This window comes from Rhinopithecus roxellana, chromosome 4 (assembly GCF_007565055.1).
Source record: "Rhinopithecus roxellana isolate Shanxi Qingling chromosome 4, ASM756505v1, whole genome shotgun sequence".
In the NCBI taxonomy this organism is placed as follows: Eukaryota; Metazoa; Chordata; class Mammalia; order Primates; family Cercopithecidae; genus Rhinopithecus; species Rhinopithecus roxellana.
The window spans coordinates 85,114,480-85,141,238 of NC_044552.1; the positions used below are offsets into that span (position 1 = coordinate 85,114,480).

General features: G+C 37.9%; 1 protein-coding gene across 2 annotated transcripts in view; it reads left to right on the forward strand.

Annotated features, from left to right (window-relative positions):
- KCNQ5 (potassium voltage-gated channel subfamily Q member 5) overlaps positions 1-26,759 on the forward strand; it is a 609,909-nt gene that overhangs the window by 472,801 nt on the left and 110,349 nt on the right. For both annotated transcript variants that reach the window (XM_030929123.1, XM_030929124.1), the window contains exons 4-5: positions 2,225-2,400; positions 2,664-2,789. In XM_030929123.1, the coding sequence (XP_030784983.1) occupies positions 2,225-2,400; positions 2,664-2,789 (302 nt within the window). The remainder of the gene's footprint in view (positions 1-2,224; positions 2,401-2,663; positions 2,790-26,759) is intronic.

A 26,759-nucleotide genomic window follows, 5' to 3' on the forward strand; every position in this document is an offset into this window, starting at 1 on the left:
AGTCTTGCTCTATCACTAGGCTGGAGTGCAATGGCACGATCTTGACTCACTACAACCTCCGCCTCCTGGGTTCAAGGGATTCTCATGCCTCAGCCTTTCGAGTAGCTGGGATTACAGGCACGTGCCACCACACCCAGCTAATTTTTGTATTTTTAGTAGAGACAGGGTTTCATCATGATGGCCAGGATGGTCTCGATCTCCTGACCTCGTGATCCGCCCACCTCGGCCTCCCAAAGTGCTGGGATTACAGGTGTGAGCCACTGCGCCCAGCCTAGTCTCAAATTTTTTTCCTAATCATACTAATATATATTTCTATTAAAATAAAATCACATTGTACATACTGTTTTGCAACTGACCTTCATTCACTTAAAATATGTCTTTAGTGTCAGTGTCAACACATTTAGTTTCTTCTTGTTTCCAACAGCTGCCAAGAGTGGTAACTCTCTTTGGCTCTCTGGGTACTTACCCATAAAAGCACATGCATTTAGATCTGATGGGAAAAGTCCTTCAGAGCAGGCACCGGTGGCTTACACCTGTAATCTCAACTCTTTGGGAGGCCAAGGCTGGCAGATGATGTGAGCTCAGGAGTTTGAGACCAGCCTGGGCAACATGGCAAAACCCCATCTCTACAAAAAATACAAAAATTAGCCAGGTGTGTTGCTGCATGCCTGTACTCCTAGCTCCTTGGGAGACTGAGGTGGGACACAGAGGTCGCAGTGAGCGGAGCTCATTCCCCTGCACTCCAGCCTGGGTGACAGAGTGAGATCCTGTCAAAGGATAGGAAGAAGAAAGGAAGGAGGGAGAGAGGGAAGGAAGGAAGGAAGGAAGGAAGGAAGGAAGGAAGGAAGGAAGGAAGGAAGGAAGGAAGGAAGGAAGGAAGGAAGGAAGGAAGGAAGGAAAGAAGGAAGGCAGGGAGGGAGGGAGGGAGGGAGGGAAGAAAAGAAAAGAAAAGAAAAGAAAAGAAAAGAAAAGAAAAGAAAAGAAAAGAAAAGAAAAGAAAAGAAAAGAAAAGAAAAAGCCCTTCAGCTGAAAGTTGCACTGCCAATTCTTTCTCTCAAAGCACTGACCCAAAAAGGGGCACCAGCAGAGAGGCTCAGAAGATCTTCTAAGTCCACACCAGGAGACCAGACCTTTCTCAGTGCAGGGAGAAGGATGAGCTGAATGAGGAATACTCACTCATACGGCAGTTAATCCAGAGGGTGACAGAAACATTACAAATGTGACACCCTTGAAATGGAACTCCTCTTTGGAGTGTGGAAGCCCAGTCATACACAACCCACTTGGAGCAGGAAGGAAATTGTATTTGAGGATGTTAAAGTCAAGCTAAATTTTATTAAAATTGCCTCAGGAGGCCATTCATCGCCACTTCACTTATCCCACTTCAAAGCCTACTTCCCATCACTCAGATATTTACTTTGTGGAGTGATTAAGTTCTCTTTTGTCTTTTCTATGCTTTCATTAGATGCTCTTTTTCTCTTTTTTGCTTACAAAAAGGTAGATTTTTTCAGCCAAATGTCAATATGTCAAACATCAAGTATTCATTCCCTTGCAATACACAGTGTTTATACTTACATACCCTATTATAACAAATGTAATATTATTTAATTATGCAGCAAACTTACACATACTTGGCGAACCAGGTCTAAAGAATACTCTATACAAGAAGCATAGCGTATTCAGCTTAGTTGAGGCCTTTGTTAAACAATATGCAAAGTTGCAGGTGCCACATTAGGGAATTTTGGGGAAAAGGAAATGCAAACTTATTTAGCAGGAAAACAAGAGAAATGATTATATCTCATGGCACTTTTATGGCTGGACACATTTAGATGCCTCTGTCACACCACCCAGAAGCCGTGGTGTTGGGGGCTGAGGCAGGAGCTCCTTTTGCCACAGGAAAAAGGATGAAACCAGAGACATTGTGAAAGGTTGCCCCAAAGTCTTAACGTTCCCTGAAACCTTAGGTTTTTTGAACCCATTGTCCAATCTGTTGAAGGTTAAATAATACGTTGTTCAAAATTGCATAGGTAAAGCACAGAATGGCCAAAGGGTCAGAACTACAGCAACAGGTAGGTCCCATTCTCTGCCTTTTCACTCTGCAGCTGGGGATCAAGATCTGTTTATTTGTGCCTTAAACAGGTCAAAGTGAACTTTTTGAAAATATTGTTTTGGTAAATAAAAATTCCTGGTCGTGCTAATTATGGCTGTTTTGACCTGTTTCTTTCAGATACCATTGTTCTTATCGCTTCAATAGCAGTTGTTTCTGCAAAAACTCAGGGTAATATTTTTGCCACGTCTGCACTCAGAAGTCTCCGTTTCCTACAGATCCTCCGCATGGTGCGCATGGACCGAAGGGGAGGCACTTGGAAATTACTGGGTTCGGTGGTTTACGCTCACAGCAAGGTAAGATTTGCTCTCTGAGTTTAAAAAACAATTTTTGAAACTTTTTCATTGATCGCTGTAATATTTAATAAACCTATCACAAGCAAACTTAGTCATTGCAAAAATTGGTTAAAACAATTTTGGGACATGATGTGCAACGGATTATTTAAAAGCCATCATAAACATCCAAGAAGTAGTAAAGTGAATAGAATCATCATAGAATTATTTTTTCCTTTTTCAAAGATTTCCCACCTCTAAAAATCTTTCATTCCTTTTATACCTAGGAATTAATCACAGCTTGGTACATAGGATTTTTGGTTCTTATTTTTTCATCTTTCCTTGTCTATCTGGTGGAAAAGGATGCCAATAAAGAGTTTTCTACATATGCAGATGCTCTCTGGTGGGGCACAGTAAGTATACAAATATGTTTTTATTTATTGCATGTTGTGAAATTTTTTTTTTTTAATACAATGTAATGGTTCCTATGGATGGTCTCAATAAAAATATCCACTTGCAAAACAGAGTTATATGGAAAATACATACTACTTATTATTGTCTAAAGGCTTTCCACATCTTTCTGGGCCAACTAAGTTATCTTGTAAACCATCATTAATATTTCTTGAGTGCTAGATTGTTGCCAAAATTAAAAATACATAAAATATATAAATATATATCATTTTTTAAATGGTGATTTAAAACATTGATAGTTTATCTGTTTTAACTTTGTGGAGCACAAATTTAAATTATCGATTGTTGCATTGATTTTCCACTCTTTAAAAGTTTATCCAGGGTTAAAAAATGAATGAAAAGCTGTGAATAAAATTACAGCACAAAGAAATGAAAAAGAAGACTGGTAACCATCTGTGAGATCAGAGATTATAGTCACCTAATTTCAAAACTTTCCTCTTAAAACCTACTTTTTCTTTAAATTGTTATTAAAGAATAATTTTCCAAATAAATAAAGTAAAATCATGATTCTCACAAAGATAGAAAATGAACACATGCTAAACATTCATTTAACTCATTTTTAAAATTTAAGTCGTTATTAATGAAGAAACCAGTAAGATGTTAAAACCAGTTCAAAGCACTATCCAAAGAACAGAAACATTTAAAGATCAGGAATACTGAAATCAATGTGCAAATAGAGGCAAAACTGGCTCCTTCCGCAGTGTGGGAGGGAAGTCAGTTCAGCCTCCACTAGGCAGAATTAATTTACATGTCCATAGGTAATAATTATTTCGCATTGCTACCAGTTATCAACAACTTACAGAGTTGTAAAATAGCTCAAAGACTATGAAAAGAGCAGAGCCCCGTAAAATCAGAATCCAAAAACCTGGAAGGGTGTACTCTGAACAACGCATAGTTTTCCACTGAAGCAAAAATTTTCCCTGCATTGTAAAGAATTTATAAAACAGTCATTGGAACTTGTGCCCTAATAAGAATGTCACGGGATATAGGAGTGACATAAAAAGAAATGTAATTTATACATTTCTTTTTATTTTATACATTTATTTTTATTTTATTCCTTTAATGTATTCCAAAGAGGAGTTATATGAAAATAATTATAGCCAAGCATGGTGGCTCACGCCTGTAATCCAAGCACTTTGGGAGGCCAAGGTGGGCCAATTGCTCGAGCTCAGGCGTTTGAGACCAGCCTGGGCAACATGCCAAGACACCATCTCTACATAAAATACAAAAATTAGCCAGGTGTGGTGGCACGCTCCTGTAGTCCCAGCTACTTGGGAGGCTGAGGTGAGAGGATCATTTGAACCTGGGAGGTAGATTATAAATGCTTGTCTAACGAATGTCCATATCATTTTGGTCCAAAAAAACCCTTAAGTTCTCTTTTAAACCACCTTTAGTATTTCTTGAGTTCTAGATCGTTGCCAAAATAAAAATATATCATTTTCTTAAGCTGTGATTTAAGCAATGATAAGCTTTTTGTTTGTTTAGTGAAGCACAGATTTAAGTTACCAATTCTTGCATTGTTCCACTACTCATCAAAAGCTCATCAGCAAGACCCAGAACATTTGTCAGAGATGAGGACAATTTGTCAGGGCTGTATTAAGCAGAACTTGTTGTATTTGTTGATTGCACAGCCCCAACAAAATGAATAAAAATCAGAAATACATTCACCTAAAGATTGGAATTTTTTTCTTAGGTTATCTGAGTAAATGTCTACAAGATTATGCCATTGGTTTCAAAGGATTCTGTTGGTTTAATAATGTGGTTTCCGGCTGCTCTTCACTATTCACAAGCAATAATGGGCATTTTGAAAGAAGAGTGGAAACTTGAAAGAGAGCAGTCATCTGACATTCTTAAAATACTTTTTATATGTAGAGAGCAAATGAAAATCTATGACTCATGATGGGATAAACCTGTAAACTGAGAAAACAGGAGGTTTTCTTGCCAGTAAGGGGAAGACAGTTTATCATCCCAGCCTTCAAAGCAATGGTTTGAATTCAAGTTTAATTTTGCTTCTCTTGGATAATTCTAATATATTTAACTTACTGAGGCACCCAGGTGCCCCTTTTCCCATTGAGATGCAGTTGTTGGTGAGTTTCACCTGGCAGCTTATTATCCTTCTTTTTATTAGTCTTCCTTTTCTCCTTATTACGAAAAAGAATTGCTGTATTGTGTGTTAAACAGTGTGTGGGAAACTCTTAATATACCTCTCAGTTAGTCACCAGTTTGTTTCTTTTGCCAGAATAACCCACACAGCAGGTTTTCAAAGGTCATTTCTGTGACTTTCGGGGGAAGAAACATTTTCATTGATTTCCCTTTCAGTTGTGCTAATTTGACTGACATTTAACCCGTACTTAACAGGTTTCTGAATGGCCTAATTATGTTTCTATTTTTTTAAAAAATCTAGTCTTGAATATGAGAGTAAAAATCTTATAAGATGTCAAACTTCGAAGAATTTTTTAAGGCCTTATTGGTCCATAGCAGGTTTGTTGATATTAACGGACTCATTAATGAAATTGTCTGAAACCTAAAAAGAGAAAAAGCAAACAAACAAGAGAGCTCATTGTTTCTATTCATTTTAAGAAGAACATATTCTAGATTCCTAGTGGGAAATAAAATAAATTTAGACTCCTATACCTTTTATTTATACATTAATCAAGACCTTCGTTTTGATTAATTTGGTTTGAAAATTATGGTTGGGTATTTCTTAGTTAAAATTGCCCATGTTGCACTTAATGGAAACCTTAATAACTATGGAAGTATCCAGAATAAATAAGAAAATGACAGCATCCTAAGTGAGAGTATTTCTAAATGTTACACTGCAATGAAAAAAGGAAATCCCCTATATTAAAAGAGCCCACAGTATCAACAATAAGTATCAAAATATAGATTTTGTTCTACAGATACGCTGTGCCAGTGAATTTTCAATACTCACTATGGAACTGCTTCTGTTAAGATAGTGAGATCTGTCCCCTAGATCAGCTTTTGGAGGGCTATCATGGTGGGATCAGTGCTGCTCCAAGCCAGCCAGTAACAATTCAAAGAACTGTGATCCCTGAAAGCAGTTTCATATTAGTGAAACTAGCTCATTGAGTAAGTGAAATAGATATAAAAGACCTGGTACCAAGAACATAGCAAGTGCCCAATCAAATATTATAGCTGCTGTTTGTGTAGACATCGTTGCTGTGGAAGTTAAATGAAAGCACCTTTAATACAAAAGGAAGAAAAAAAGAGCTATGTGTTTTGATGCAGACCCACAGTTTGAACACAGAAGAGGCTTGGGAATTGGAGGTTGTGATGAAAAGATATCCTGGGTTCTGATGTGGCAACTAAAGTTGCATTGATGGCAGAAAATGGAAAAGAGAAGTAGCTCCAGTAGCTGAGGCACTGGGAGCTACTGGAAAAGGGGATCTTCTGATTGCTGGTGGAGCTCCATTTATTATCGTTTTCTATTGTTAATGTTCTCATTTTTAGTTGTTCCAGATTTCTTCTGAAATAATTTAAGAGTGGGTTTCCCTGGAGTTATTTTCTGTTATTAAATCCTTCCTGTTATTATGTTTCTCCTTTTGATCTGCTTTAGATTTATTTTGAAATAACTTCAGATCAGATTTTCCTGAAGTAATTTTTCCTAATAATAACCTCTTCTTGAAGGCCAGTTTGTCCTCCTTCTATTTACTGCTCTTACTGTGATGAAAATAGTGTTGTGGGGTTTTATTTTTAAAAGATGCATACAGCAGCAGATAGTATAAATCTACTCTTGAGTAAGCATCTGAATACAGACTTCACCTAAGACCCTGTGCTTGAAGTGAGTATTTCAGGGATGTAGAAGAATTTTATGTCAGCCAGAGTTAGTCTGAGAATTCATGCAGAAAAATCTTACAGTCTTTCTAGAAGCAAACCATATGGATGGTTCTATGTATATAGCATACTGTGCACTCAACATGTTGTACATCCCAAATATATGCCTTGAGTTTCATCCTCCTGTAAAATCTAAGAGTAAGAAATTGTGTAAATTTTTGGAATAAACACTGATACTCTTGTCCTGATAGTACCAGGACCCTTCAGAGAATCAACTCTTCTTACATTGGGTTTACCATTACAAAACATTTCTACAACATCATCTAAGCTGATGTTTCCTGAATTAATGCTGGCATGTTAAAGTTAATAATTACTTCTTGCTACCAATGCATTATCTGATGGTATCAAAACTTTACTTGGCCGTGAAAGGAACAACATACTAGCTCCTAACTATTCAAGAATATTATCAGTTACCAAGCAAAAATGGAGACACACATACCCCAGCCTCTACCCACCAAAACATTCAAACTATTATGAGCATCTACAAGTTCCATGCCAACCTATTGGCATGGATTTGTGAAGTAGATTATCATACGCCTCTTTGGGGGAACTCTTTCTTAATGAGAATCTAAAGTAGCATTGATGACAGAGTATTTCTTCAATAATGTTATCTCACACATGCCTCTGGGCACTTTTTATCAGTTATTATTATTCTATCAGCATTGAGCACATGCTGTTTTGTAAAGAATAGAAAAATTGGAGTCAAGAGACCTGGGTTCTGGCCCTAACATTATGATTTCATGGAGGTGTGTTATTAAGCATTCATTAACATCTCTGTAAAACTGAGATATCCCCCAAACACAAAGTTGCTATCTGTATAAAATGAGACTAGGACATGTAGATGTGCTTTATCAAGCACTAGGTAAATGGTAGTCATTACTGTTGTTACACCACCGTCTGAATAAACAAGATGGAATGCTAGTGCTCTGAGCTACCTGCCACAGCGGAACCCAAATTTTATGATGCCACCACCACAGGAGATTCTGTTTGAAGATGTACCTACTAGTTCTGACCTACTAGTTCAAGGCGACTAAATTTCAAAATTGACTGCACAATTTCTATGACCACCTACTATCTGATACTAGGTGAATCACCTTTCCTTAAAAGACTCCTTTATGGGCTGGGCACTGTGGCTCACGCCAGTAATCCCAGCACTTTGGGAGGCTGAGGCGGGTGGATCACTTGAGGTCAAGAGTTGGAGACCAACCTGGCCAACGTGGTGAAACCCCGTCTCTACTAAAAATACAAAAATTAGTTGGGCATGGTGGCATGTATATAGTATACATGTCTCATATTGGGTTTACCATTACAAAATGTTTCTGCAACATCATCTAAGCTGATGTTTCCTGAATTAATGCTGGCATATTAAAGTTAATAATTAATTCTTATTGCCAATGCATTATGGCAAAGCAACCAAGTAGCCATCACAGAAGTTTCAAGTAAGTAGTTCCAGCTACTTGGGAGGCTGAGGCAGGAGAATTGCTTGAACCGAGGAGGTGGAGGTTGCAGTGAGCCAAGATCGTGCCACTGCACTCCAGTCTGGGTGATAGAGTGAGACCCTGCCTCAAAAAAAAAAAAAATTCCCTTATGGAGAATTATACCGTGCCATGGAAATCTACCAACAGTATATTGTTCACATGAACACATTAGCTATAAACTAATCTACATAGGTATACTAGAAACATAATTGTATCTTCAAAATCAGGTCAATAAATATTTGTTGATTTGTTGCCTGAAAGAAAGAAGGATTTAAATCTCCTGATTTGGAATTCATTCTGCTATTGAAAAGAAAAAACACTTTAGCCTAACCAGTGTCTTAAATTATAATCTGACCATAGCCTCAGCCATCTCATTAAAAAAAAAAAAAAAATCAAGAAAGTCTAGACCAGAGTTTTCATTTGTTTTTCAGTATTATTTCTGAGGAAGAATTCTTGAATGCTAAACACAGGAAGATGCCCGCACTCCACCTCAGATTTTGCTAACATAATTACAACTTTATGCCAACATTTCCAACCCACAGATTTTCAGAACGTATTTTCTTTCACCTGTGTGACTGTATTTGAGCATAGGAAACATAAGGGCCAAAATATATCTAAGCTGTTTCTATCTGCAAGACACGTTCAAGTAAATGGTCCAACTGAAGAGATGGCACAAAATACCAGGGATTCCTGAGGCCAGCTGTGGGGAGGTAGCAGGGCAAAGCAGGCCATCCCTGCCCAGAGTCTCATCCGTCTTGTTACCCTGCAGCCTGAAAAGGCAGCTGCCAGCTTCTACCTCAGGTCAAGAATTGTGGCAAGAAATGGCAGCTTATCACTTAAGGAGAATACTACTCTGCCTAGAACTTTACTGAAAGAGATGGTAGGCATTTTTGTCACTTATAATTTATTTTTTAATTTTAAAAAGTAAATTCAAAACTTCATGACCTTACCTATGATATTATAAAGATCATACTAAAAAGTCATGAGTATGAGTCACAAATTTTTGTAATAAAAATGTAATCTATCCAGTGCATGTTCACCAGCATATTTCTTACAAGCTCTGGAATGAGGCAAAAAATGGAATTATGTCCAATATTGCGACATAAAGGTCCATCTCTCCTATTCCCCTGCTTCTTATCTCTTACACACACATATATGTAAGCAAAATGTCACGCTTGCGTGTGTGGGAAATCAAAGCTCACAAAACGCTATTTAGTTTACTTGCCCACTTATGTAAATATTGTATTTGTTTTAGAATAGAGTAGAAGCTCTCAGAACTTATTTCCTCTTCACTGACTGGCCAGATTAACCAACACTCCTAACTCCCACAAAATATACTGAGGCTTGCAGAGCACGAAATGATCTTTAGTATCCACAGAATTCTGTTCTTAACATTGTTTGAATGCTTGCAAAGAGTCAACATGTTCATTACCAAACTTTTTTTTTTTTTTTTTTTTCAAGACAGGGTCTCACTCTGTCACACAGGTTGCAGTGCATTGGTGCAATTATGGCTCGCTGCAGCCTCAACCTCCCAGGTTCGAGCAGCCCTCCCGCCTCGGCCTTCTGAGTATCTGGGACCCCAGGCACGTGCCACCATGCCCAGCTAATTTTTCACTAATTTTTTGAAGAAAAGGAGTCTCACCATGTTGCCCAGGCTGGTCTCAAACTCCTGGGTTCAAGCAGTCTGTCTGCCTTGGCCTCCCAAAGTGCTGGGATTACAGGCGTGAGCCACTGCACCCATCCCATTCCCAAACCTTTTTATGCCAGTTGTATTTGTAATTATAATGGCATGGTTTAATTTTATATTATTGCATAAACTGATGACATATGGTACAGAAAGAAAGATGGATGGTTTATGAAAATAGAATGCTTTAGAAAAGCTTGATAAATGCAAAATACTAAATATACTAAAATACTAAAAATACTTTAAAATCAGGGGTGAACACACAACTATGTGGGGGAAAAAATCTTAAATATCTAGGACTCTGTCCTCAGATAGCTCCCACAAAAGTTGAGTTTATGTGCCACTAAAAAAAAAAAAAAAAATGTAATTTTAAAAAATACTAAAATTAAGGAAAGTAAATGATGCATTATGAGTGAGATTTATGCAAAAAAGATAAGGCAGAACCCCAATTGCAGAACACATTCTTCATCAAGAATATTGTATTTATGTGCTTTAGGCTAAAATAAAATATGCAACACGTAAGTCTCTTTGTGATTATCTGCATTAGTCAAATTTCTGACTAAGCAACCAAGTAGCCATCATAGACGTTTCAATTAAGAAGACTTCTCTGTGTATTCTCATGCATTAATATATAATATCAAAAAGTTATCTCACCCACAGAGAATAACAAGGCTCTCTCATAAGAACATTTATTTTACATTGATTCAACTGCTTTATGGTTCTACTAATTCCCTTGCAACACATTTGCTATGCAGAGTAAAAGTCTGATGTATTGTGATTCACTTTTAACACTGTATATATTAGAAGAGAATTAAATGCTTTGACTCAGGAAGTATCAAAAATATATTAGTACAAAAAGAACCCATTAACCGACCACACTTTAGTTCTTTCTGTCATCCCAAACCCACCCAATCCCTGTCATCCCCACCCACCCAGCCCATATGTAGTCGTGAAGCATCCTCATGGTTCACCCAAGATGAACAGAGTCACTGGGTTTGATTCCAGCACCATCACCCATGGAGCTCAACCCTTGCAACCTAATGCCATATGCACATGTAGAACTGGCAGAGAATTACACAACAAAGGGAGTGGAGTGTGATGGAATTATCTTCAAAGGAGCAACTAAATTATTTATTTAATGTTGGATTCCCAGTCTAAAGACAGTATAAAGAGAGTGTCTTATTTATTTGTTTTTCATTATAGCTGTAATCCATTTTTTCCAAAATCAGCTCTGGCTCTTTAACTTCATTCGGCCCACATTACTGTGTTAACTGTATACCGTAAGTAATAATAGCCACCTGCCCTTCTGCCTGGGAGTCACTGAGGTATGCGGTTTGTAAGCATCTGCAATACAGAGATGATGAGATACAATCAAATAAGTCATCTTTCCATGCTGTGCCATCAGGATGCTGCTGGGTTCTTGAAGATCTGTGAGGAGTGTTTCTATAAAACGGACTGACTGCCTCATCACCCAATTCAATTGTGAAGTCTAGGTGTGATTTCCGCCAAGCCCCTAAAGATCACATATGCAGCCTCTCCAGGTTCTCTGAAATATGCTGCTATTCCAGAATCTCCCCAGTTATTCTGAAGAACTGATGCTTTTGGGTTCTTGTGTGGGCCTGCCTTTCTCTGACCCTGAACCTAAATGAAACTAATCGTTACTGGGTTCTACCAGTGAAAAGAGTCACAACATTTTTGGAAGGCAGAAAGAGGTTTGTTATTTAGCACAAGCATGGGAGAATAAGCACCAAGAGGGCTTCTGCTACTCAGTTCATGTACAAAGGATCAGCTGATAAACATTAGCAGGGCCTCCCAAGTGCTAGGAAAAGAAAAGAAACATAATGTAGTTGTACAGTTCCAAGGAGACTCACTGGTACTTCAAGGGCAGCTTGACCTGAAAGTCCAAAAACATCAATGAATATCTATGCAGCACTCATCTAAAGATGGTTTTATCAAATGTAGCTGGTCCTTGACTTAGAATATCAAAGCCAGAGTAAGCAGATGGGTCAGGGTAAATACCTGGAGAAGATTCACATCTTTTTATTGTAAGCACACCTTAAAGGATTCGTAATTTTATGTCTGGTGCTACCTTTCTGTTCACATCATGAAGCCCAGGTGTCCTCTTTGCCTCCACAGAAGGGAAATGATGCATGCATTCTCCAGGCAAGAAACAAAGAAAACCCACACCAACTCCCTCTCTGGCATAGAGGGGGACAAAACTGCCACCCTGTTGCCAGGTCCTTCCCAAACCTAAACTGGCAACAAAAGGCCCCTAAGCTTTCAACCAGGAAACATCCCTAGCTGCTTCGAAATCAGAGTGGAGAAAGTTATTGAGGCTGGGGGTTCAGTTGCTGGCTATTCAGGTCCCTTGCACTCAGTGAAATGTGATCATCCTGGAAGCCTGAACCAGAGTGTAGGGAGAAAGTGGGCAGAGTCTTTGCTCACCCCCAGAGGAACTCCAGAGTGCTGTTCTCAGATTTCACAACCTTCTATTCACCCCCACAAACCACCCCTGTAGGAGAAAGGGGCAACCCTAAATTCAGAATGAAAGAAAGTAGGCACTCTTTTTTACTCAGGATGAAACACTGAGCACATTGTCACTTGGCCATGTCCCATTCTTTAGAGTTAAAGTCAGTGGCTTAAAACCCACTCTGAGAGCGCTGGGCCAAGCAAATGTATTATTGGAATGAAAAGCAAAGCAAACCATGAAATGTAACATTTTTGCTGTGACCAAACCATGAAAGTTCTCCTTCAGTCTGTTATTATTAATAAACTGATGTAAAAAGATTAAGCTATTTTTTGGAAAAAGTATAGTAGATTAATATCTGTCCCACATATATAAAGATTAAGAATAAAATTGACCTGGGAATTTTTTTCTGCATTCTCAAGGAATTCTTTTGAGAATCCCATATTAATACTGCTGGTAACATTAGATTAATTTGGCTCCTGTAAAGTTCTACTACAAATTCCCTCTCTCTGACATTGGATGAGTTCTTCCAACCAGCAAACCTCTTATTAACCTGTCCTTGACCCCTTCTCAGACCTTCACAGCCCATGTCTTTTTGCCTATTCCAAGCCTCTGACTCCCCACACATGATCGCATCTTCTCCTTGTCTATAATTGAAAGGACGGACGTAAGCATTCCTAATCCTTCCCTCCACTCATACTGAGGCCACATCATACCCCCACCATGGAGGCACTGTCCTTTCACACTGCCTGGGCTAACCCCTCCAACTGTGCCCTTAACCTGATTCCTTTTTGGGTACTTTACCCTGTCAGGAAGCTGCCCCCCTCTTCCCTCTTCGGTCTCACCCTCTCTGCATACATGCACAAGTACATCCTGGAAAGCCTCCTCTCAAGTCAGAGATTCCTGGGAGTTCTTGCCCTCTGCATCTCACTCCAGTTGTTGCCAATGTTCTTGAAAGTATTATTCATTTATTTACTAAATATTTAGTGAGTTTCTCTCACTTTGTGGCAAGCATTATGCTAGATGTTAGGGAAATAAAGAGTAAGCTGAGGTTCCACTTTCTAGTTAAGGAAATAAGAATCCCTACCCAAAGAAAAATACAACACACTAGCACTCATGTTAATGTTATTAAGAAACAAGGAGCTGAAATAAAGAGTAATCAGAGACCCTACTGAAGATAGGTAGAGAAGCCCTCTTCAGTGAGGAACTATTTTGGATAAGACCTGAAGGATGAAAAGGAGCCCTGGGAAGAGTGAGGGAAATGGCAATTCCAGCTGAGGGAACAGCTTGTGCAAAGGCCCTGAGGTAGAAAGATCCTGGCTTGTTTGAGGGGCCGAAAGGCCACTGTCATTAAAGTGCAGTGAGCAAGGGTAAAATCAAGATGATCTTAGGTAGGCGGAGATGGCTTAATTAGTAGCTTAGAATTTATTTTGAATTCAACAGCTAGCCATTAAAGGATTTTTAGATGGAAATAAGAAAATGATACCCCTTGCAGGTATATGAAGAAGGAACTAGAGGAAAGCAAAAGCGAAAGCAGAGAGAGCAATTAAGAGACTACTGTAGCAGCCTGGTCTACCATGGTGGCAGCAAAGACAGAGTAAGGGGGGTGAATTTGCAAAAACTTAAGGAGATGGAATCAACAGGACTTGCTGATAGATTCTGTGGGGGGATGAGGGAAATGAATAATTAGGATGATTCTGAGGCTTCTGACATGAGCAAGTGGATAGATTGGTGGAGCTCTTGGTTAAGACAGGAAGGAATATATTTGGTAGAAATAAGAGTTCTGTTTTAGATACATTAAGTTTAAATGACTGTGTGACATCTAAATGAAACTGTCAACTGCAGATATGTGAATTGGGAACTCAGAAGTGTCCTGGCCTAGAGGTATAAATTTGGCGTATTTAGCATAAAAGTGGCTTTGAAATCTATGAGAACATTTAAGATCACCTGGAAAGAGAGAAGAAAGAGGGGATAGAAAAGAAAGGAAAGTCTAAGAAGAATACAATCTTTAAAAGAAGAAAAAGACCTAGAACAAAACCTTAAAAATCCAGTGTCCAAAGGTTGAAAAGGGTAAGAGGAGCCACAGAAAAAGAGCCACCAAGGATATAAAGAGAAAACCCTGGAAGTAAAGAGAAGAGTGCTTCCAGAAAGGGGTGGCCGGCTGAGCTGAATGCTTCTGAGAGGTCTGGCATCATAGAGTTTGTCTCCTTCTTTATTATTTCTGCTTCCGAATTCTTCCCCCTCTTTCAAAGCCCAGGTAAGGTGGCATGACCAGAGCAAACACTTTCTCAGTGATTGCCAGTGACCACCTATCTCCACCATATTCAGTCTCTTTTCTCAATGCTCATTGTCCTTGTTTTCTTTTTTTTTTTTTTTTTTTCCAGATGGAGTTTTGCTCTTGTTGTCCAGGCTGGAGTGCAGTGGTGTGATCTTGGCTCACTGCAACCTCCACCTCCTAGGTTCAATCAGTTCTCCTGCCTCACCCTCCTGAGTAGTTGGGATTACAGGCATGCACCACCGCATGCACCACCACACCCAGCTAGTTTTGTATTTTTAGTAGAGATGGAGTTTCACCATGTTGGCCAGGCTGGTCTCAAACTCTTGGCCTCAGGTGGTCCACCTGCCTCAGCCTCCCAAAGTGCTGAGATTACGGGCATGAGTCACCGTGCCCAGCCTCATTGTCCTTGTTTTCTATTAGGCTGTGACATCAGGGATTACCTGTTCTTTTGTGAAACTCCCCATTCTCTATTGAGTTTCCATTTATATAACCTTTTCCCGATTGTTCTACTTTTGAAAAACTTGAAAAACATGATATCCAAAGACATTCTTCTCTGACTTTCCTTTCCCTTCCACTCCTTAAATGTCTGTATTTCTTGAGGTGTCCCTGGACCCCTTCTGTGTACCTTTTGTAATCTCAGTTATGCACATAGCTTTAACAATCACCCTGTTACTGATTCTAAAACCCAAATCTCACGCCAAACCAAATTTCTGTCTCAGTACTCAAGCTCTCATTCTCAGTTTCCTGCTAGACATTTCTGCATTAGTCATACTGACATTTGAAAAACCATTATTTGCAAAACTAAACTCTTCACCTTTGCTCCAAAACTTTCTCTTTTTCATTATAATACTTTTATTTATGATGCAACCATCTTCCCACTTGAAATTTTCAAGTCACTGTTGACTTAGTCTTTCCTTTTACCTCAATCAATAAATTTATTTCTATTGAACTTCCTAAACACTTCTCTTTACTCTCCACTCTCACAGTGTCTTAACTGGTCTCTGCACCTCTCATTTCTTCCTATTTCAATCTCTCCTGTACATTTGCTGCCATAATTTCAGTTTCTAAAAGCACCACTCTGATCACATTATGTACTTTGCTTACAAAAACCTTCCATCAGTATTTCTGGGCTGCAAAACAAGAGAGCAGAGTCCTTATCCCACCCATAGGGCTTTCATTCCTTTATTCGATAAATATATATTGAGTAACTACTGTATGCCAATCACTGTAGAAGGTGCTTGGATTCAGCAGTAAGATAAAGTCCCAACCCACGTGTAATTTACTTTCTAGTTGGGAAGGCAAACAATAAACAATTTAATCAATATACAATATCATTTCAGGTATTGATACATTCTGTGAATAAAGATGAACAGAATAAGGATTTAGGAAACAGTTGGTAGAGAAGTAGCTTTTTTTGTTGTTGTTGATTTTCGTGGGGTTTTGTTTTGTCTTTATGAGAAAATGACTGTTATTACTATACAGTGTTCCCCAGTGATTATTTTTCCATAAGTTATTGGGGAACAGGTGGTTTTTGGTTACATGAGTAAGTTCTTTTGTGGTGATTTGTGAGATTTTGGTGCACCCATCACCCAAGCAGTATACACTGCACCCTATTGGTAGTCTTTTATCCCTCGCCTCCTTCTCATCCTTTCACTGTGAGTCTCCAAAGTTCATTGTGACATTCTTACACCTTTGCATCCTCATAGCTTAGCTTCCACCTATGAGTGAGAACATAGGATGTTTGATTTTCCATTCCTGAGTTACTTCGCTTAGAATAATAGTCTCCAATCTCATCCACGTGGATGCAAATACCATTAATTCATTCCTCTTTATGACTGAGTAGTATTCCATCGTGTGTGTGTGTGTGTATATATATAATAATATATATATAAATAAATATATATATATATTTACCACAGTTTCTTTATCCACTCATTGATTGATGGGCATTTGGGTTGGTTACATGTTTTTGCAGTTGTGAATTGTGCTGCTATAAACATGCATGTGCAAGTGTCTTTTTCATATAATGACTTCTTTTCCTCTGGGTAGATACTCAATAGTGAGATTGCTGGATCAAATGGTATATCATCTTTTGAGAATTGGCTATTCATGTCCTTAGCCCACTTTTTGATGGAATTGTTTGTTCTTGTTGATTTGTTTGAGTTCATTGTAGATTATGGATATACATCCTTTGTCAAATGTATAGATTGTGAAGATTTTCTCCCACTCTGTAAGTTGTCTGTTTACTCTGCTGACTGTTTCTTTTGCCGTGCAAAAGCTCTTTAGCTTAATTAAGTACCAGCAATTTATCTTTGTTTTTATTGCATTTGCTTTTGGGTTCTTGGTGTTGGAATCCTTGCCTTACTCAATGTATAGAAGGGTTTCTCCAATGTTATCTTCTAGAGTTTTTATAGTTTCAGGCTTTATATTTAAGTCCTTAATCCACCTGCAATTGATTCTTGTATATGGTGAGAGATGAGGATCTAGTTTCATTCTCCTACATGTGGCTAACCAATTATCCTAGCACCATTTGTTGAAAAAGGTGTCCTTCACTTCTCAAAAGAAGACATTTATACAGCCAACAAAATTATGAAGAAATGTTCATCATCACTGGTCATCAGAGAAATGCAAATCAAAACCACAATGAGATACCATCTAAAGCCAGTTAGAATGTCAATCATTAAAGAGTCAGGAAACAACAGATGCTGGAGAAGATGTGGAGAAATAGGAACACTTTTACACAGTTGGTTGGAGTGTAAATTAGTTCAACCATTGTGGAAGACGGTGTGGCAACTCCTCAAGGATCTAGAACTAGAAATACTATTTGACCCAGCAATCCCATTACTGGGTATATACGCAAAGGATTATAAATCATTCTACTATAAAGACACATACACATGTATGTTTATTGCAGCACTGTTCACAATAGTAAAGTCTTGGAACCAACCCAAATGCCCATCAATGATAGACTGGATAAAGAAAATGTGGCACATATACACCAAGGAATACTATGCAGCCATATAAAAGGATGAGTTCATGTCCTTTGCAGGGACATGGATGAAACTGGAAACCATCATTCTCAGCAAAGTAACACAAGAAGACAAAAATCAAACACCACATGTTCTCACTCATAAGTGGGAGTTGAACAATGAGAACACACGGACACGGGAGGGAAACATCACACACCAGGGCCTGTTGGGGGTTAGGGGGCTGGGGAAGGGATAGCATTAGGAGAAATACCTAATGTAAATGACAAGTTGATGGGTGCAGCACACCAACATGGCACATGTATACCTATGTAACAAACCTGCACTTTGTGCACATGTACCCCAGAACTTAAAGTATAGTTAAAAAAATAAAATTCAGTTTTAAAAAGAAGAAAAAGAAAAGGGTGTCCTTTCCCCATTTTATGTTTTTGTTTGCTTGTCGAAGATCAGTTGGCTGTAAGTACTTGGGTTTATTTCTGGATTCTCTATTCTGTTCCATTGGTCACTGTGTCTATTTTTATACCAGTACCATGCTGTCTTGGTGACTATGGCCTTGTAGTTTGAAATCAGGTAATGTGATGCCTCCTGATTTGGTTGGGTTTTTTTGTTTTTGTTGTTGTTGTTGTTTGATTGGTTGGTTGTTTTGTTTGTTTTTGTTTGTTTGTTTGTTTTGGCTTAGTCCTGCTTTGGCTATGTGGGCTCTTTTCTGGTTCCATATGAATTTTATCATTGTTTTTTCTAATTCTGTGAAGAATGATAGTGGTATTTTGATGGAAATTGCATTGAATTTGTAGATTGCTTTTGGAAGTATGGTCATTTTTACAATATTGATTCTACCCATCCATGAGCATTGGATGTGTTTCCATTTGTTTGTGTCATCTATGATTTCTTTCAGCAGTGTTTTGTAGTTTTCCTTGTAGAGGTATGTCACTTCCTTGGTTAGGTATATTCCTGAGTTTTGTGGATTTTTTTTGTTTGTTTTGTTTTGTTTTGTTTTGTTTTTGTTGTTTTTGCAGCTATTGTCAAAGGGATTGAGTTCTTGATTTGATTCTCAGTTTGGTCACTGTCAGTGTATAGAAGAGGTACTGATTTGTGTACATGAATTTTGTATCCAGAAAGTTTGCTGAATTCTTTTACGAGTTCTAAGAGCTTTCTGGAAGAGTCTTTAGGGTTTTCTAGGTAAATGTTCATATCATCAGCAAACAGCAACCATTTGACTTCCTCTTTAATGATTTGGATGCCCTTTATTTCTTCCTCTTGTCTGATTGCTCTGGCAAGGACTTCCAGTATTATGTTGAAGAGGAGTGATGAGAGCGGGCATCCTTATCTTGTTCCAGTTCTCAGAGGGAATACTTTCAACTTTTCCCCATTCAGTATTATGTTGGCTGTAGGTTTGTCATAGATGACTTTTATTACTTTTATTACATTGTTACATTATGACATTTTATTGTCATAGATGTCCTTTGTGTACCAGTTTTGTTGAGAGTTTTAATGATAAAGGGATGCTAGATTTTGTTGAATGCTTTTTCTGCATCTATTGAGATGATCATGTGATTTTGGTTCTTAATTCTGTGTATGTGCTGTATCACATTTATTGACTTGCATATGTTAAACTATCCCTGCATCCCTGGTATGAAACCCATTTGATCATGGTGGATTATCTTTTTGATACATTGTTAGATTCAGTTAGCTACTATTTTGTTAATGATTTTAGTATCTATGTTCATCAGGAATATTGGTCTGCAGTTTTCTTTTTTGATTATATCCTTTCCTGGTTTTGGTATGAGGGTGATACTGGCTTCATAGAATGAATTAGGGAGGGTTCCCTCTTTATCTTGTGGAATAGTGTCAATAGGACTGGTACCAATTCTTCTTTGAATGTCTAGTAGAATTCTGCTGTGAATCCGTCTGGTCCTGTACTTTTTTTTTTTTTGTGTGTGTGTGTGGTAATTTTTTAACTACCATTTCAATCTCGTTGCTTGTTATTAGTCTGTTCAGGGTATCTAATTCTCCCTGATTTAAACTAGGAGGGTTGCATTTTTCCAGAAATTTATCCATCTCTTCTAGATTTTCCAGTTTATGTGCATAATGGTATTCATAGTAGCCTTGAATTATCTTGTGTATTTATGTGGTGTCAGTTGTAATATCTCCCATTTCATTTCTTCTTGAGCTAATTTGGATTTTCTCTCTTCTTTTCATGGTTAATCTTGCTAGCGGTCTATCAATTTTATTCATCTTCTCAAATAACCAGCTTTTTGTTTCACTTACCTTTTGTATTTTGTTTGTTTGTTTCAAATTCATTTGGTTCTACTCTGATCGTGGTTATTTCCTTTCTTCTGCTGGGTTTGGGTTTGGTTTGTTCTTGTTTCTCTAGTTCCTTGAGGTGTGACCTTAGATTGTCTGTTTGTGTTCTTTCAGACTTTTTGATGTAGGCATTTATGGCTGTAAACTTTCCTTTTAGCATCGCCTTTGCTGTATCCCAGAGATTTTGATATGTTGTGTCACTGTTGCCATTCAGTTCAAATAATTTTTTAATTTCCATCTTGATTTCATTTTTGACCCAATGATCATTCAAGAGCAGGTTATTTAATTTCCATGTATTTGCATGGTTTTGAAGGTTCATTTTGGAGTTGATTTTCAGTTTTATTCCACTGTGGTCTGACAGAGTGCTTGATATAATTTGAATTTTCTTAAATTTATTGAGGCTCATTTTGTGGCCTATCATATGGCCTATCTTCGAGAAAGTTCCATGCACTTTGAAGAGAATGTATATTCTGTGGTTGTTGGATGGAATGTTCTGTATATATCTGTTAAGTCTATTTGTTCCAAGGTATAGTTTAAATCCATTGTTTCTTTGTTGACCTTCAGTCTTGATTACCTGTCTAGTGCTGTCAGTGGAGTACTGAAGTCTCCCACTATTATTGTGTTGCCACCTGTCTCATTTCTGAGACAGAAATTAGTAATTGTTTTATAAATTTGATAGCTCCAGTGTTAGGTGCATATATGTTTAGGATTGTGATATTTTCCTGTTGGACTAAGCCTTTTATCATTATATAATGCCCTCTTTATCTTTTTTAACTGCTGTTGCTTTAAAATTTGTTTTGTCTGTTATAAGAATAGCTACTCCCACTTGCTTTTGGTGTCCATATTCCAAAAATGTCTTTTTCCACCCGTTTACCTTAAGTTTGTGTGACTCCTTATGTGTTAGGTGAGTCTCTTGAAGGCAGCAAGTATTTGGTTGGTGAATTCTTATCCATTCTACAATTCTATATCTTTTAAGTGGAATATTTAAGCCATTTACATTCAACATTAGTATTGAGATGTGAGGTACCATTCCATTCATTATGCTATTTGTTCCCTGTATACCTTGGTTTTTGGTTTTTGGTTTTTAAATTGTATTTTTGTTTTATAGGTCCTGTGAGATTTATGCTTTAAAGAGGTTCTGTTTTGATGTGTTTCCAGGATTTGTTTCAAGATTTAGAGTTCCTTTTAGCAGTTCTTGTAGTGGTGGCTTGCTAGTGGTGAATTCTCTCAGAATTTGTCTGAAAAAGACTGTGTCTTTCCTTCATATATGAAGCATAGTTTTGCTGGATACAAAATTCTTGGCTGGTAATTGTTTTGTTTGATGAGGTCGAAGATAGGGCCCCAATCCCTTCTAGCTTGTAGGGATTCTGCTGAGAAATCTGCTGTTAATCTAATAGGTTTTTATTTGTAGGTTACCTGGTACTTTTGTCTCACTGCTCTTAAAATTCTTTCCTTCGTCTTAACTTTAGATTACCTGATGACAATGTGCCTAGGTGATGATCTTTTTGTGATGAATTTCCCAGGTGTTCTTTGTGCTTCTTGTATTTGGATGTCTAGCTCTCTAGCAATGCTGGGGAAGTTTTCCTCTGTTATTCCCTGAAATAAGTTTTCCAAACTTTTAGATTTCTCTTCTTCCTCAAGAACACTGATTATTCTTAGCTTTGGTCATCTATCGTAATCCCAGACTTCTTGGAGGCTGTGTTCGTATTTTCTTATTCTTTTTTCTTTGTCTTTGTGCAGTGGGTTAACTAAAAGACCTTGTCTTAGACCTCTGAATTTCTTTCTTCTACTTGTTCAATGCTATTGCTGAGACTTTCCAGAGCATTTTGCATTTCTATAAGTGTGTCTATTGTTTCCTGAAGTTTTTATTGTTTTTTATTTATGCTATCTGTTTCCTTGAATATTTCTCCCTTCACTTCTTGTATCATTTTTTGGATTTCCTTAAATCGGGCTTCCCGTGTCTCTGGTGTCTCCCTGATTAGCTTAATAATTAGCCTCTTGAATTCTTTTTCAGGCAAATCAGGAATTTCGGTTTGGGTCTATTGCTGGTGAGTTAGTGTGATTTTTTTGGGAGTTATAAAGAACTTTGTTTTGTCATATTACCAGAATTGGTTTCTGGTTCCTTGTCATTTGGGTAGGCTCTGTCAGAGGGAAGGTCTAGGACTGAAGGCTGTTGTTCAGATTATTTTGTCCCACAGGGTGTTCTCTTGATGTAGTTCTCTCCTCCTATTCCTATGGATGTGGCTTCCTGAGAGCTGAGCTGTAGTGATTGTTATCTATCTTGTGGATCTAGCCGCCCAACAAGTCTTCCAGACTCCGGGCTGGTACTGGGGGTTGTCTGCACAGAGTCCTGCGATGTGAACTGTCTGTGGGTCTCTCAGCCATGGATACTAGCACAGTGTGTCTCCCAGCTCCCTCAGGAGCAATCTGCTTCCTTCAGGGGGTCTGTGGGTCCTCTCTATTTTCGTTTTAAAGGCAGACTTTGTAATAGGACACACTAGTGGGCAAGTTATAGTTGTATACTGATAAGCAAATTGTTTAAATTATCTGAATCCAAGTTTCCTTATATAATCACAAGTTGAGGTCCCACAACAGGTCATCTGCAAGCTGAGGAGCAAGGAAGCCAATCTGAGTCCCCAAACCCTAAAAGCAGGGAAGCCAACAGTGCAGCCTTCAGTCTGTGGTCAAAGATCCAAGAGTCCCAAAACTGAAGAACTTAGAGTCCAATGTTCAAGGACAGGAGGCTTCCAGGGTGGCAGAAAGATGTAGGCTGGGAGACTAAGCCAGTCTTGGGAAGTGGCTTAAATTAGGTGATCTGGGATGGTTTTCTGTGGAGCTGACATTTCAGCAGGTACCTGAATGCAGACCTGGAAGTAAGAGAAATTCAGAAAGAGAGAAGCAAGGGCAAAGATCCTGAGGCAAAAAAAAAAAAAAAAAAAAAAGAGCTTGGTGTGCTGATGAATAGCAAGGCAGAAGAGGAAGAAGCAGAATGAGAGAGAGCATGGTAGAAGACCATGTCTGAGAAGTTAGCTGATGTCAATCATGAAGAACCCTGCAGGTCATGGAGAGAAGCTGGGACTTTGTTCTAAGAGATTTGGGGGACCCCTGAAGCAGTTTGATCATAGGAGAGACATGATATTCAAAGACATTCCCTGGCCTAGCTTTAGCATATCTAGTTAACCTTCTCTTTACTAATCCTTTACTTTTCTTTCATTGTAAATTGAGAAATTATAGTTATATGTTTATGGAGTAGAAAGTGATGCTATGATTTATGAATACAATGTGGAATCATTACATCATGCTAATTAACATATCCACCACCTCAAATACATATCAATTTTTGTGGTGTGGCTGGGTGCAGTGACTCACTCTTATAATCCCAGCATTTTGGGAGGCCAAGGCAGGGGGATCATTTGAGGTCAAGAGTTTTAGATCAGCCTGGCCAACATGGTGAAACCCCGTCTCTACTAAAAATACAAAAAATTAGCTGGGTGTGATGCCTGTAATCCTAGCTACTCAAGAGGCTGAAATAGGAGAATCACTTGAACCTGCGAGGCGGAGGTTGCGGTAAGCTGAGATCGTGCCACTGCACTCCAGTCTGGGTGACAGAGTGAGTCAGTCTCAAAAAAAAAAAATTGTGGTAAGAACATTTGAAATTTAGTCTTAGTAATTTCGAAATGCACAATACACTTATTACTAACTGTATTCACCACACTGTACAATAGATCTCATATATATATTACATATATATACATATATATATATATACACACACACAAGTACACATATTGTTCCTGTCTAACTGAGATGCTGTGTCCTTTGACCATCATCTCCCCATTCCCCCAACCCCCAGCCTCTGGTAACCAGCGTACTACCCTCTTCTACCATGGATTTCATTGTTTCAGATTCCACATGTAAGTGAAAACATGCAGTATTTACCTTTCTGTGCCTGGCTTATTGCATATCATCTCATTTGATGCAGAAACATCATTTGACCAAATTTTATTTCATAATAAAAATCCTCAACAAATTAGGTACAGAAGGAATGTACCTCAACACAATAAAAACCATATATTATAAGCCAATAGCTAATATTATACTCCACAGTGAAAAATGGAAATCCTCTCCTCTAAGATCCAGAACAAAATAAGGATGCCCACTTGAGCTAGATCCAGTGCTGTGCTGGCTTCAGGTCTAATAGTGATGGTGGCCACAAGGCTGCTTGTGTCAACCCTCACCAAGCTCCAGGCACCTCAGCACAGAGAAAGAGACACTCCATTTGTTTGAGAGAATGTAAAGGAAGAGAACGTAAAGGAAGAGAACAAGAGTCTCTGCCCAATAATCCAGAGAATTCTTTCAGATCTTATTCAAGACCACGAAGGTGATGCCTCTACAAGTCTATAAGAACCATAGCATTACTGGGCTTGGAGTACCCCTTAATGCAGAAAAGGCTGCAGTTACCAAAAACTTAGATCATAATACTGAAATCCCTTCAAATGCCAGGAAAGCCTTCCCAAGGAGGATGGCTACAAACAAGTCCAGATTGCAAAGACCACAATAAATACCTAACTCTTCAATGCCCAGACACTGACAAACACCACAACCTCAAGATCATCCAGGAAAACATGACCTCATTAAACAAACTAAATAAGTTACCAGGGACCAATCCTATAGAGACAGAGATGTGTGACCTTTCAGACAGAGAATCCAATATAGCTGTGCTGAGAACATTCAAAGACACTCAACATAACACAAAGAAAGAATTCAGAATTTTATCAAATACATTTAACAAATAAATAAATTGAAATAATTAAAAAGAATCAAGCAGAAAATCTGGAGGTCAAAAATGCAACTGACATACTGAAGAATCATCAGAGTTCCTTAATAGCAGAATTGATCAAGCAGAAGAAAGAACTAGTGAGCATGAAGACAGGCTATTTGAAAATACATGGTCAGCAGAGACAAAGGAAAAAATAATAAAAAAGAAGGAAATGCCCAAAATATCTATAAAATAGCTTCAAAGGGGCAAATCTAAGTTATTGACCTTAAAGAGTAGGTAGGGGGAGAGAGAGAGAGAGAGAGAGAGAGAGAGAGAGAGAGAGAGAGAGAGAGTGAGAGAGAGAGAAAGTGTGTTCAAAGGGATAATAACAGAACTTCCCAAACCTAGAGAAAAATAGCAATATTCAAGTAAAAGAAGGCTGTAGAATACCAAACAGATTTAACGTCAAAGCATTTACTAGTAAACTTGCAAAGATCAAGGATAAAGAAAAGATTTTAAAATCAGCAAAAGAAGAGAAATAAATAACATACAATGGAGTTCCAATACATCTGGCCGCAGACTTTTCAGTGGAAACCTTACAGGCCAGGAAAGAGTGGCATGGCATATTTAAAGTGCTGAAGGGAAAATATGTTTTATCTTAGAATAGCATATCTGGCAAAAATAGCCTTCATAAAGGAGAAATAAAGACTTTCCCAAACAAAAACTGAGGCCTTTCATCAACACCAGAATTGTCCTACAAGAAATGCCAAAGGGATTTCTTTTGTTTGAAAGAAAAAAGGCATTAAGGAGCAATAAGAAACCATCTGAAGGTAGAAAACTCACTGGTAATAGTAAGTACACAGAAAAACAGAAAATTATAGCACTATAATTGTGCTAATTACTTCTATTGTAAGTAGGAAGACAAAAAGATGAACTTATCAAAAATAATAACTACAACAACTTTTCAAGATATACACAGTATAATAAGATAAAGTAGAAACAATAAAAAGTTTAAAAGTGGGATGACAAAGTTAAAATGTAGCATTTTCATTAATTTTCTTTTTGCTTATTTGTTTATGCAATCAGAGTTAAGTTGTCATCAGTTTAAAATAATGGGTTATAAGGTATTATTTGCAAGCCTCATAGTAACCTAAAATTAAAAAGCATACAATGGATACACAACAAAAATAAAAAGCAAGAAACTAAATCATACCACCAGAGAAAATCACTTCCACTGAAAGGAAGACAAGAAGGAAAGAAAGAAGGAAGAGAAGACCACAAAACAACTAGAAAACAAATAACAAAATGGCAGGAGTAAGTCTTTACTTATCCATAATAACACTGAATATAAATGGATTAAACTCTCCAATCAAAAGATGCAGGATTGAATGGATTCAATGGATTAAAATTAAATTTAAAAAGCAAGACCTAACGATCTGTTGACTACAAGAAACATACTTCCTCTATAAAGACACACAAAGACTGAAAATAAAAGGATAAAAAAAGATATCCCATGCAAATGGAAACCAAAAAAGAGCAGGAGTAGCTACACTTGTATCAGACAGACTAGGTTTCAAGACAAAAGCTATCAAAAGAGACAAGGAAGGTCATTATATAATGATAAAGGAATCAATTCAGCAAGAGGATATAACAACTATAACTATATATGCACCCAACACTGGAGCACCCAGATATACAAAGCAAATATTATTAGAGCTTGAGAGAGACATATCCCAAGACAATAATAGCTGGAAATGTCAACACCCAACTTTCAGCATTGGACAGATCATCCAGACAGAAAATCAACAAAGAAACATCAAACTTAATCTGCCCAATAGACCAAATGGACATAATAAATATTTATAGAATATTTCATCCAACAGCTGCAGAATACTCCACACACTTCTCCTAAGCACATGGATTATTCTCAAGTATAGATCAGGATAGGCCATATGTTAGGCCACAAAACAAGTCTTAAGACATTCAGAAAATTGAAATAATATCAAGTATCTTCTCTGATCACAATTGAATGAAACTAAAAAGCAGTAGCAAGAGAAAATTTGGAAACTATACAAACCCATGTAAATTAAACAATATGCT